This window comes from Hemiscyllium ocellatum, chromosome 2 (genome assembly GCF_020745735.1).
Source record: "Hemiscyllium ocellatum isolate sHemOce1 chromosome 2, sHemOce1.pat.X.cur, whole genome shotgun sequence".
NCBI lineage: Eukaryota > Metazoa > Chordata > Chondrichthyes > Orectolobiformes > Hemiscylliidae > Hemiscyllium > Hemiscyllium ocellatum.
The window spans coordinates 67,268,449-67,281,717 of NC_083402.1; the positions used below are offsets into that span (position 1 = coordinate 67,268,449).

Here is a 13,269-nt window from a genome sequence, read left to right on the forward strand (position 1 = left end):
GTTCTGGTGTACTGCAGTGTGTTGTAGCTCTTTTGAATAGTGTCCTGATGCAGCTTCGTTTGTGTGTGTTGGGGTGGTTACTTTCATAGTTTAGGACTTGGTCTGTGTGTGTTGTTTTCCTGTGTACCCTTGTGGTGAATTCTCCGTTCGGTGTTCTCTGTACTATCACGTCTAGGAATGGGAGTTGGCTGTCCTTTTCTACTTCTCTCGTGAATCGGATGCCTGTGAGTGTGGCGTTGATGATCCGGTGTGTTTTTTCTATTTCCGTGTTTTTGATGATTACGAAAGTGTCATCGACATATCTGACCCAGAGTTTGGATTGAATTTGTGGTAGGGCTATCATTAAACCAAGCATAACATGGTTTAATGATCTGACTTTCCATTGCCCATTCTATACTTCTTTCCTTAAAATTGATGTGTTGATATAAGCTTTTATGCATACCTTTTATAAGATCTCATTTTGCTGAATGTTCATTTTTGTCTGATTATGCCTGTGTGAAGAGCATCAGGATATATTTTTGTGTTACTTACATAGCATAAATGCAAGTTTCTGATAACTTAGAAAAAGTAGCAAAGGCAGGCTAGATTAAGAAATACCAACATTGTTTAGTTCTTCTGAGTAGTAATCAATGACTTTAGGAGCAGTCCTAGATCAGCACATATGTACTTGGGGTAAAAATGTTCCTTATTAAAGAGGGGGAAGCTATTATAGATTTAGTAAAAGTAAATTATCGTAGCATGTTTCTATCAGTGTCGAGGTAATGAATATTAACTCTGAGGAATGAATAACTTCAGTTATAAGTGTAACTCTTAATTCCAGTACTAGCTCATCAAAAAGGTGTTTTACAGTACAACACTAGTAAATATGAAGTGAGAAATTATTTGATAGCAAGTGAAATATTTTAATTTTTAAGCAACCTGATGACAGTGTGCTGAATAGCAAGGGGATTCTCTTCATTCTTCTATCAACTTTTCACATATGAAAGCTGTAAACTTTATTGGTTTCTTTGTAACAGCCTGAAATAAACATATTCACATTTAACCTATCAATTTTATTATTTGTATCCAAAGATATTGTTAATTCTGATTATGTCCTTGTTTTATTTTAATCCATTAGGAATGCAGTGATGGGGTAACTCATTCTCTCACTGAACTCCAAACTCTCAATGACAATGAACTTGCAGTTGAGCTAACTAATGCATTAAAACGGTGAGTGGAGTTTCTTGGAATGAACATATAATTTTAGAAAAACCCAATCATGTGCTTTTTTCAATCGCAAGGACTTGCATTACAATTTAATTTTGTTCTTTGCTATAAATTAGTTCTGTCCCCTTAGATTGAATTTGATGACCCATTATTTTTTGGGAAAATATGGAGTGTGCACAAGTAATTTCACATGTTGTTTAAGAAAATTGGTAATAATTAGCTGTTAAGAATACATCTTATCGAACAAGTTGAATTGCAATAAATTAACAAAGCAACAAGGATGAGTGAGTAAAAACAAAATTTAGAAGAGCGTGTTATACTTCTGGCCATGAAGATGAAATCGCTATAGCATTTTGATCCTTCACGAGTTGATTTCCTTCCACAAAATCCTTGTAGAATTCTGTAACACTTGCTTGAAAGCACATGGAAGCTCCATTCAAATTATCTTGTATGGAGCAACTGAAAAAGTATACATGGAATTGTGCAACTACATGGAACTTCATTAAGGCACAACATATAGGTGTCCAAGCCTGTACCCCCTGAATTAATTGCGCTCAACTACGATGTATTTGACTTTTTCTTTTACCAATGCGTTTGGGGCAAACGCTATTACTGTTCTGAATTTTGACCAATAAAACCTATTCTTCACCCACTTTTTAAAATGTGTAGTTGCTCTCCCTAATATGAATATAGTTTATTCTACTTATTATTAAAGGCAGAAATTAGGTTAATTAAATAACTTGCACAGTAACACAATTGATGAAGGGATATTGGCAAACAAGGTCCAGAATGTACTTAAATTTGACTTCCAGGTACAATTACACATTATTAATTCTCTTAAGAGAACAATTCATGCAAATTTTATAAATTACCTGTGCTGGCTTAAATACCTTCAGGTTTGGTTGTACTCCATAATCTCTGGGTCCACTTTGAGTTGGAGGATACAGCTGAATGCAATATAAAATCATTTATTATCAATATTCTACCAGGCCAGCATAAGGTTTTTTTTATGGTTAGCTGCACCTATAATATAGGAGTTTACAGATACAGGCTTGATCATGGTTTCAGTTTCTCCACATTTCTGCATTTTTCAATGATGTCTACTTTGTTGCAGTTGATAGCTAAATTTAAATTCCTAAAACAGCTTTTAATTGACCCAAAATGGTCAGATGCCAGTCAGAAATCAATTTTTAAAATACTTTTAACATTAAATTCCATATGCACACCCTGCAAATATTGAATTGTTGTTTAGCTAAATAAGCAGCATGCAATATTATAATTTCTGTTCACTTGTTAAGTCGATTTTAGATATTGTTTTGTAGAACTGATGTGACTAAACAAACATCATGCCACTGGCATGGAATTCATACAGTTTGTTATTCCAAATGCATTCGGGCTTTGCATATAAATTTGCTGAACTGATTGTCAGAAATTCTAAAGAATTTCAATTCAGCAAGCATGCATGACTTTGAGCCACATTTAGACCTTGTTCTAAGATCAGGAGCAAGTCATAGAGATGTACAACATTATTTTTTTGTTTTGAAATAATACTAAAGTATATGCACAGGTGTTCAAGGAAAGGGAATGTATAGACATTTTTCAATATCTGCTGACTTTAAATTACCAGTAGGACTGGAACTGAATGATTTGAAGTGCATTCCGCTGCATAACCTGGGAAGTTGATGACCCTCGCTGGCTAATTAAAATTTGCATGATTGTTCTGCCATTTGGCTAAAAAAACTGAATATTGTAATGTCTTGAAATGCAATTTAAATATATAATATCGTAATTTTAAAAAAGTATCTTGACACAATGTTATGTTCAAAATATTTTTGGAGGTAGTTTGAGAACAGTGTTTGACTTTGGAAAATACCAGGAAAAACTTAACTTCATAAATCACCAAGCTCTGCACAAACCACCTGAACTAAATAACTTGTTTTGTTGGTAAAGTAACAACGTCTTCAGTTTAACTGTTTTTGCTCACATTTAACAAAAGTTGAAAGTGTTGTGTGCTAAAGGAGGAGGGTCAGTATTCAGTCAATCTTTGTTATTTCTGGTTGATTTATTTTGATAAATGTGTACAGTATCGATGTTTACACAGAACACGAAAGTAAGGGCTTCAAATAATATGGAAGGCTTGTTTAATACTTCAGGAAGACGAGGGCTGTAGGTGTAGGTGGCAGGACAAATTTGATGTGGAAAACTGAGGTAAGTTACTTTGCGAAGAAATAAATAACAATGTGCAAATATACATCCCCTTTTAATATTGAAAATATTCCAAGAGATTATCAAAAATAGATAACGAACCAAATGAGTGAAATATTAGAAGGTGTAACTAAAGAAATTGTCAAATTGGGAGTTTTAGTTGAGAAGGCAGCAGAGACATTCAGTAGTTGGGGGAAAGAATTCCAGACCTGGAGCACTGGGCAAATGAAGGCATGAGAAAAACTGAAAGTGATGCATTGGAGAACAGAGTCCAAGGTTCGGAGACTGGCATTTGGGTCCATGGTGGTTGTGAGATTGGAGGACATTACTTCTATATTTAAGACATCAAAGTAAAATCAAAATTGCTTGAGTAAAGTTAAATCAGAACCAGTATAAATCAGCGCCAAAAGTGGGGGCTGGCAGGATTTAGTATGGGATGAGATTCTAACAGTGCAGCCTCAAATGAGCTGAAGTTGGTGGGTAATAGATGAAAAGTCTATTTGGAGAGTAGTGAAATATTTTGAGTCTGGAGTGAGTGGTATGACAGATATCCGGTGAATAATGAAATCTGAATGTTGAAGGTTGAGAGTGGAATTTGAAAGGCAAATGAGAGAAGGAGTGGGTGTGTGGGGAAAGAGACCAGTATCAACAAAAAGGAATCTCAAGGTTTTCTATAGGGATGCAAAAAACAAAAGGGTCCTAAAGGAGGAGTAGGGCCAATTATGGACTAAAAAGAGATTAATATATAGAGGCAGAAGGCATAGTTGAGATACTAAATTAATACTCTGCATCTGTTCTGATTGTGTACATCTTCTGTCAGGTCTGAAATGCTTTGCTATTCTTTGAAATATTATTCTATCTGGAGTGCTTCTGGGGTTTGCCATCCTCAGTAATCAATAGGATCTGTCTTCAAGTTTTTTGGGTCACCAGAACAATTTTGTTCTGTTTTCTCTTTAAGGCCTGAAGTCCAATTTCTCTTGGCACCATTTAGAAACAGTGCTAACTACTGTCACTCTAGGTTGTGGCAGGAGCCCACTGTTGTCACCACAGTGCTGCTTATCACCTTGTGAGAATTTCTCCAAGTCTGAAGTTGTCCAGTGTAGATGAGGATAGCCACTTTTCTGGTGTAACTACAAGAGTTGACTAAGTAATATGAAACTTATTGTGTTCCTGCAGCTATTTATAAATTGCATGAGCATCACCTACATTACTACAGAGACTATTAGAGCACATTAGTCTCAGGTCTGTCTCCTGACAGTTGCTGCTTTACTCTGACCAAGCTTCTGTAACATCATCACAATGCACTGAGTGCATTCAATTACATGCGAACCCTTTCAGAACTATGTCCAGCACAAGGCAATATAAAGTGAGTTTGTATGTACTTAAATCATTGAAGATGGCAGGACGGGTTGAGATTTTGTGGTTAGGGCTGGGTGATTGATTCATCTGACAGATGCTGTTTGGTCATTAAATCCGTGCTGAAATTTCTCAGCTATGCAGTTAGTTCCACTGCTTTACTCTTTCATCTATCTTGAAACTTTTCCTTTTTAATTATTTTTCTAAATCTTTTCAAAACATATTATTATTGATTTCCAATCTATTTGCTGTTTAGTTGTAAGTTTAATGATTTGGATGAGACAACTAAATGTAACATCTCCAAGTTTGCAAGTGACTGGGTGGAAGGATGAATTGTGAGGAGGATGCAGAGATGCTTCACTGTGATTTGGACAAATTGAGTGGGCAAATGCATGGATGATGAATTATGATATAGACACATGAGGTAATCTACTTTGGTAGTAAAGATAGGAAGGTGAATTATTATCTGAGTGGCAAAAGATTGGGAAAGGGGGAGGAAGTGGGGGTTCTTGTACACTGAAAGTAAGCATGCAGTTGAGGCAGGTGGTGAAGAAGCAAATGGTACTGCTTCATAACGAGAGGATTTGAGGACAGGTGTAGGATGTCTTGCTGCAATTAAATAGTGCCTTGGTGAGATGCCACCTGGAGTATTGTGTGCAGTTTAGGTCTCCTTATCTGAGGAAGCTTGCTCTGCTTATGGAGGAAATGAAACAAAGATTTACAAGACTGACTCCTGGAATGACCGAACATTCATTAGCACTACATTCATTGGAGTTTTGAATAATGAGGGGGAGTTCTCAGAAAAACTATAAAATTCTGACAGGTCTAGAAAGGGTAAATGTATAAGAATGTTCTTGATGACTGAAGTGGCATAATCAGGGATCATATCTGAAGATCAGGGTTAGGTCTTTTATGACTGAGGTGAGGAGAAATCTCTACCCCAGAGAGTAATGAACCTGTGGAATTCTCTGCCACAGAAAGCAGTTGAGGCCAAAACATTAAGTGTTTTCAAGAAGGATTTAGATATGATTCTTGGAGCTAAAAGGATTTAGGTTTAGTTTGTTTGTTTGTAACATGAAGTCAAGTACAAGAATACATGAGTATGTAAAAAGTGCACAAAGTCACCATTCTCCGGCACCATCTTGGTATACAAAAGATAGAATTAAAAACAAAAGCAGGAATAAAAGAAACAGTCACATCACTCCCCTGCCTCTGCCATGAATCCTCAGTACCAGAAAAACACAGCCACAATGTTCATTCCTCAATCTGTGAACATTCCAGTGCCCTGAGTGCCCATACGCCACCACAGCCGGAACGCCACTGTCTACACTATCAGCCTTAGCTGCGCTGCTGCTAGAACTGTTTTGTCTGTCTTTGGCGCCATCTTGCTTCCACCATCGTCGCTGCCTTGAATTCATGCTGGGCTCAAACTTGATGCTGAGCCCACCATGCCAAAGCAGCCGGTGCCTCATTTCTGCTTACATTGCTGCCACCTCCTGGGACCGCCATTTCAGCTAAGGAACTTGCTACTGCCAACCCCTGGGAAGGAACTCCTGCCGCTGCCAACAGTCTGGGAGGAAGCCTCTCCCACTGCTGCTGACACTCACTCTAGGAAGAAACTGCTCCTGCCACTGCCTCTTCCTTTTGGAAAAGAAAGAGAGGAAATAAGGAAAGACAGACTGAAGCGGATGAGCCCTGGCTCAGGAACCAGGCACAAACAGTATGGGGAAGAAGTGGGAACAACATACTGAAAGGATGATCAGCTATGATCCTATTGAATGGCAGAACAGGCTCAGAGGGACAAATGGCCTTCTCTTGTTCCTTTTTGTATGCTTTTCAATTCAACTCTGGTTCTTCATTAATCATCATAAATAAATATCCTCTAATCACCAATCAATCTGTCACTGAAAACAATCTCAGATTTACTGTTACAAAACTCTTCTAAATTTGAATACCTCTGTCAAATCTGCCTTTTTTTGTTCCTTGCTGTAGTGAGAGAAAAGAAATTTCTCTTGTCTCCACATAACTGTTGCTACATAATTCTTTCATCCTGGTTGCCAATGTAATGAATCTCTTCTTTACCTTCTCTAAGACCTTGCTCCCCTTTCTAAAGCTGCTTCTCAAGATTAGGCATAATACTGCAGCTGCAACCTACTTGGTGTTTACAAAGACTTGGCAAAACTTCCTTGCTTTTGTACTTTGTCTGTAATTAAAAAGGCTTAACATTCCTTTTTTACCAGCTGTTTTAACTTGTCTTTCAAAGAGTTGTGTACATCCACTTCCAATTTCCCCTTATCCGTCCTGCCAGAATGAATCACTTAACAGTTCTTTGAACTATTTTTATATCATGTCTATGTCCTTCTGAAGTTTGATACAATCCTCTTCACTGTTAACCACAAATGCATTTCATATTATGTACTGACTTAAGATTAGATTAGATTGCTTACAGTGTGGAAACAGCCCTTTTGTCCAACAAGTCCACACCGACCCGCCGAAGCGCAACCCACCCAGACCCCTACATTTACCCCTTCACCTAACACTACGGGCAATTTAGCATGGCCAATTCACCTAACCTGCACATCTTTGTGACTATGGGAGGAAACCGGAGCATCCAGAGGAAAAACACGCGGACACAGGGAGAATGTGCAAACTCCACACAGACAGTTGCCTGAGGCGGGAATTGAACCCGGGTCTCTGGTGCTGTGAGGCAGCAGTGCTAACCACTGTGCCACCGGGCTGCCCACTAAGTTATGTTCTTTGTCCTCAAATCAACATCCAGTCTGAAAATCAGTCATATTTGTTACTGCTCTCTGCTTTGTGTTAACCAATTTCATATCCATTCACCTATTGCCATTTTAATCCTATTGACTGTAATTTTGTTAATAGGTCTTGTTATGCGTATGTATCAAATACCCTTCGAAAGGCATATACAGCAACTATAATACCCTCATCGACTCTTTTTGATACTTCAGTTAATTTAGTAAAGTTAGTCAAACACTTCTGCCTACAGCAAGTTTATGCTTGTTTTCATTTATTAGCCCACAGATGATATATTGGGTCATAGCATTATTTATCAAGAGGAAGTTCTGACTCACTCCGTAGTTGATATCGGGCAGTCAATTGTAATAGCGGTAGGTGAAAGCACAGTGGTAATGTCACTGGATTAGTATCCAACAGACCTAGATTAAAGCTGTGATGAGTCCCACCATTGCAGTTGCTTGCATTTAAATTCAATTCAGTATCTGGAACATCAATCTGTTCTTAGTGCTGGTGATGACCATTGATTACTGTAAAAATCAATCTGGTGAAGAAATCTGCTGTACTTCCCTGGTCTTGCCTATACGTTTCTCCAGACTCTTAACAGTCCTAGTAAGTCATTCTACAATTGCTGGCATTGCCTGCAATGCCGGTATCCCATTGAATCATAAATTAAAAGAAAATACACAGTGAGAAGGGATTGAGAGATATTGTGGCCTGAATGTCATCAGGGCACTTAAGAAAGCTGGCACCACATCAGCAGATCGTATGCCAGGTTGCAGCATCTTGTTTAGCAAGAGAAACGAGAAATCTTGGGAAGTGATTTATGGGCCCCCTGCTGAGATATTTGTATCTATAGCCATGGAAGACTGGAAGTTGGGTAGTGTGGTTCCATTATTTAAGAAAATGCAAGGGGAACCATAGACCGGTGACCCTGACATAAGTGGTGGGTAAGTTGTTGAAGGGGATTCTAAGGGACAGGATTGACATGTATTTGGAAAGGCAAGGACAGTCAACATAGCTCTTCAACATGGCTTTGTGCAAAGGAAATCATGTCTCACTAACGATTGAATTTTTTTGAAGAAATGACAAAGAAGGTTGATGAAGGTAGAGTGATGGATGTTGTCTCTTTGAACTTCAGCAAAGCATTCGACAAGGTTCTGCCTGGTAGATTGGTTAGCAAGGTTAGATCATGTGGAATACAGGAAGAGCTAGCCATTTGAATACAAAATTTGCTTGAAAGTAGGAGACAGGGGATGGTGGCTTTTCAGACTGGAGTCTTGTGACCAGTGGTGTGCTGCAAGGATTGGAGCTGTGTCAACTTTTTCTTTCATTTTATAGAAATGATTTGAATGTGAGCATAAGAGGTATTGTTTGTATGTTTGCAGATGACACCAAAATTGGTGGTGTAGTGGACAGCAAAGATGGTTACCTCTGAGTATAATGGGACCTTGATCAGATAGACTGGGGAGTGGCAGATGGAGTTTAAGTAAATGTGACATCCTGCATTCTAGCAAGGCAAATCAGGGCAGGACTTATACACTTAATAATAAGGTCCTGGGGAGTGTTGCTGAATAAAGAGACCTTGGATTGCAGGTTTGTAGTTCTTTGAAAGTAGAGTTGCAGGTAGATAGGATAGTGAAGAAGACATTTGGCATGCTTGCCTTTATTGGTCAGTGCATCCTGTATAGGAGTTGGGAGGTCATGTTGTGACTCTACAGGACATTGGTTAGACCACTTTTGGAATACTGAGTTCAGTTCTGGTCTCCCTTTATAAGAAAGATGTTGTAAAACTTGAAAGGTTCAGAAAAAATTTACAAGGATGTTGCCAGAGTTGGAGGGTTTGAGCTATAGGCACGGGCTCAACAGGCTGGTGCTGTTCTCCCTAGAGTGTCTGAGGCTGAGTGATCAGCTAATGGAGGTTTATAAAATCATGTTAGCTTTAATAGGTTGAACAGTCAAGGTCTTTTCCCCAGGGTAGGGGAATCCTAAAACTAGAGGGCATAGGTTTAATGTGAGAGGAGAAGGATTTAAGAGATCTAAAGGGCAACTTTTCCATGTAGAGGGTGGTTTGTGTATGGAATGAGCTGCCAGAGGTGGTGATGGGTACTGCTGTGACAAGAACATTTCAAAGTATTTGGATGAGTACACGAATAGGAAGGGTTTAGAGGGATATGGGCTATATGCTGGACTGGGTGAGTTTGGGATATCTGGTCAGCATGGACGAGTTGGACCAAAGGGTCTGTTTCCATGCTACATATCTGTGACTGTATTTTCCAATCCCAGTTGAAGCAGATATTTGCAGCATAGGCATTCAGCTGAGGTTTAAGTAGCATATGTGAGTTTCAAGGTAGGAAAAGACATGGCCCCATTTACAACAGCTCCTATGCTTGGGCAAGTTTGTAAATGTCTCAAATAGATGAATGGGTGTGATGGGTATGCGGGTTTGGTTGTGAAACAGCAGATGTTCTAATAATCAGGTCTGATGTGTTTTGGTCAGATTAGTCAGGTCTGATTAGTGGGTGGAAAGTTGGCTGTGTTTTTGGTGGGTGGGATAATCAGCTCCAGTCAGGGTGGTGAGTGAGTTGTCTGATCATTGCATGGGGGTTCAGGTGGATGTATATGTTCGGGTGAGGGGATTCAGGACTGTTGCAGGCAGGGGGATATTTGTGTGTGGTCAGATAAGGGAATAATGAAGAGCCATTGCAGTTTGGGCCAAATCACCATCTAGTATTTTATAAGCACATGGAACCTTTCAGTACATTGTTATTGAAGCCATGGAATGCCCACTCATTCCTATTTTAGAAAACATTGTATCAACATGAAAAAAGTTAGTGAGGGAAATAGATGAGGTAGAGACTTCCAGTTAGCAGCTAATTTCAGTTCTTCTATGATGGTTTGAATGGTCTTTTTCATATGAAAATTTGCATGATCTTCTGTTTATTCCTATATTTTGATTCACAGAGAGAAAAAAATGAAATCCCGTGTTCAGGAATTAGTAACTGCTTTAGAACGAATGACAAAAAGCAGTGAAGTGCGACATCAGCAGTCTGCAGAATTTGTTAATGACCTCAAACGAGCAAACAGGTATGTGAGTTGGTAAAAGAATAGATGAACAATTTTCATGTAGAACTTTGCCTGACGGAAGAATTGATCATGTGTTACTTATATCTCTGCACCATTCACTGAATGAAAATAGGATCGGTGCTAGAAAGAGAGGCTAAAATGAGCATAGACCCATTAGAAAATGTGCTGGGGAAATAAAAACATTACTTACTATCTTTTTACTGTTAAAGCTGATGCTATTGCCATTCCAGGCATTTCAAAAACACTGAACAATCAAGGGGCAGAAATTGGGGGCGGAGGGAGCTAAGATAATTATGACGAGAAAACGAATTCTAGGAAATGTAATGGGGCTAAAGGCCGGTAAGTCCCTTGGACAGGAGTTAAATCCAATTTTATTGTTGGAATTTGCTACAGAGATCAAAGGTGCACTGGTAGTAATCTCCTAAGGATCTTTGTTCTGGGCAAGTCCCCGGGGATTGGAAAACTGCCAATGTAACAACTTTATTCAAAAAGAGAGGAGCCAAAATATGGTATCTCCAGGCAGGTTAGCTCAACATTTGTCATTGGGAATATGTTAGAACAAGTTACTCTTAGAAATAAGTAATACAAGGAAGCAGAGTCAGCTTGGTTTCATAAGTAGAAATCATGTCTGACAAATTTATTGGAAATTCTTCCTATTTTGAGGAGGCAACAAGCAGGATAGATGAAAGGGAACCTGTACCTGTAATGTATTTGTATTTCCAAAAGATGTTTGGTTATCACAAATACAGCCTATGATGTTAGAGGTGGTATATTGGCATGGATAAAGAATTGGCTAATAGAAGACAGAGTTGGGATAAGGGGGATATTTTTTAGGATGGTAAATTACAATGCACAATGCCACAGGGATCATTGCAGGGCCTAGTGTAATAATATATATATAATATTAATGACTTGGATGATGGGAGTGAATGTACCACTGCCAAAGTTGGGAATGGCGCAAAAATAAATAGGAAAGCAAGTGGTGAGAATGTCTACATTCCTCTGTAGACTTGGTGTCAGGTTATGTGATTGGGCAAAGACTTGACAGATGGAATGAAATGTGGGTAAATGAGATTAAACACTTAAGAGCTGAGTGAAGACTGCAGAAAGCTGCAGTAGAGAGAAATTTGGATGAATTCATGCATGAATCACAAACTGGTATTAAAATTCAGATAATAGTGAAAAGATGATATGATTGACTTTATTTCAATAGAAATAATGTGCAGAAATAGTCTTGCTGAAAGTGTACAAGGCACTGGTTAGACCATGCCTAAATCCTGTGAACAGGCTGGTCCCTTAATCGAAGGAAAAACGTATTGGCATTAGAGGTAGTTTAGAGAAAGTTCATTAAGTTGATCCCAAGTGTGGAGGGATTTACTTGAAGAAAGCTCGAGTAAATGAGCATGTGTTCACGGGAGTTTAGAAGACTGAGAGCAACCTTATTGAAAGATCTTAGGTTCTTTCTGGGGAAAAAAGGAGGAACGTGGAGATGGTAAGGTCAACAATGACCTTGTTGAATGGGTGCAGGCTCAGTAGGCTGAATGGCATACTTTCTACTATGTTTTTCAAGTTTAGTGTGAACCTAACTGTACCACGTTGCTACCAATTGTGTTTGCTTCCAATTTGAATCCTGTTGATATCCGTTCCAGGCAGTCACTGTACATTAATGCTACTCAATACAGTTTCCTTGTCTTTAACAGAATTAAAAATCCAGTGTTTAGTGTGTCTCCAGTTTTGACCCTTTTATGATACAATAATGTAAATACAAGGAGAGATACTCCATCTGCTCAGAGCAGAAGACTATAAGACCCAGAATCTAAACTAAACATGCATTCGATTGCATAAATTGTACAATACAGAAGTAAGCCACATTTTTGCAATTATCTGTGAAAAATAATAGTGTGTTTTGAATTATTACTGGTTGTGTTTTATTTAAACCTCCTTGTTCGGGAATTGCCTTAAATTTTTTTTTAAAATCCACATCCACCCTATCAAACTACTTCAGCGTTTTGAAGCTTTCTACCAGGCCTCATATGTTTGCTTTCCCAGAAGAAAATCCCAATCTGCTCCAACTTTTGTCTCAATGTGTCATAATATTCTTGTAAACCCTTTCTGAAGTTTCACCAGTGTTTTTATCTCCTCTCTTTTGAAAGTTCCTTGGTGTTGAGGATGATGCTCATCCACTCTGTTGTTGTAGACCCTGAGTGCTTTCATATATTTTTCCTATTTGATACACTGAAATTGCAAACAGTATTTAAGGTGTTTCTACATTAATTTAATATCACCTTCCTGTTTTTATGTAAGAAGTAGGAGAAGGAGTAGGCAGTTCAGCCCCTCAAGCTTACTCTGCCATTCAATACAATCATGGCTATCTCATCTTGGCCTTAGCTCCACTTTCCTATCTACTCTCCATAATCCTTCAACCTATTACTAATTAAAAATCTGTCTATTTCCCTCCTTAAATTTACTCAAGGCCCTGGTGTCCATCATAGTCTGAGGTAATGAATTCCACAGATTCAGGATCTTTCGAGAGAAGTATTTTCTCCTCCACTATTACACCTTAACCTAAAACTAAGATATCACGTTCTAGATTGCTCCACCTAAGGGAATATCTTTTCTACACTGTGTCAATGCTCTTTAGTACTATATACACCTTAA

General features: G+C 38.5%; 1 protein-coding gene across 2 annotated transcripts in view; it reads left to right on the plus strand.

The window, feature by feature from the left end:
* Positions 1-13,269, plus strand: part of mcc (MCC regulator of WNT signaling pathway) — a 161,603-nt gene that overhangs the window by 138,820 nt on the left and 9,514 nt on the right. For both annotated transcript variants that reach the window (XM_060837473.1, XM_060837481.1), the window contains 2 exons: positions 1,118-1,209; positions 10,489-10,611. In XM_060837473.1, coding sequence (XP_060693456.1) covers positions 1,118-1,209; positions 10,489-10,611 — 215 coding nt within the window. The remainder of the gene's footprint in view (positions 1-1,117; positions 1,210-10,488; positions 10,612-13,269) is intronic.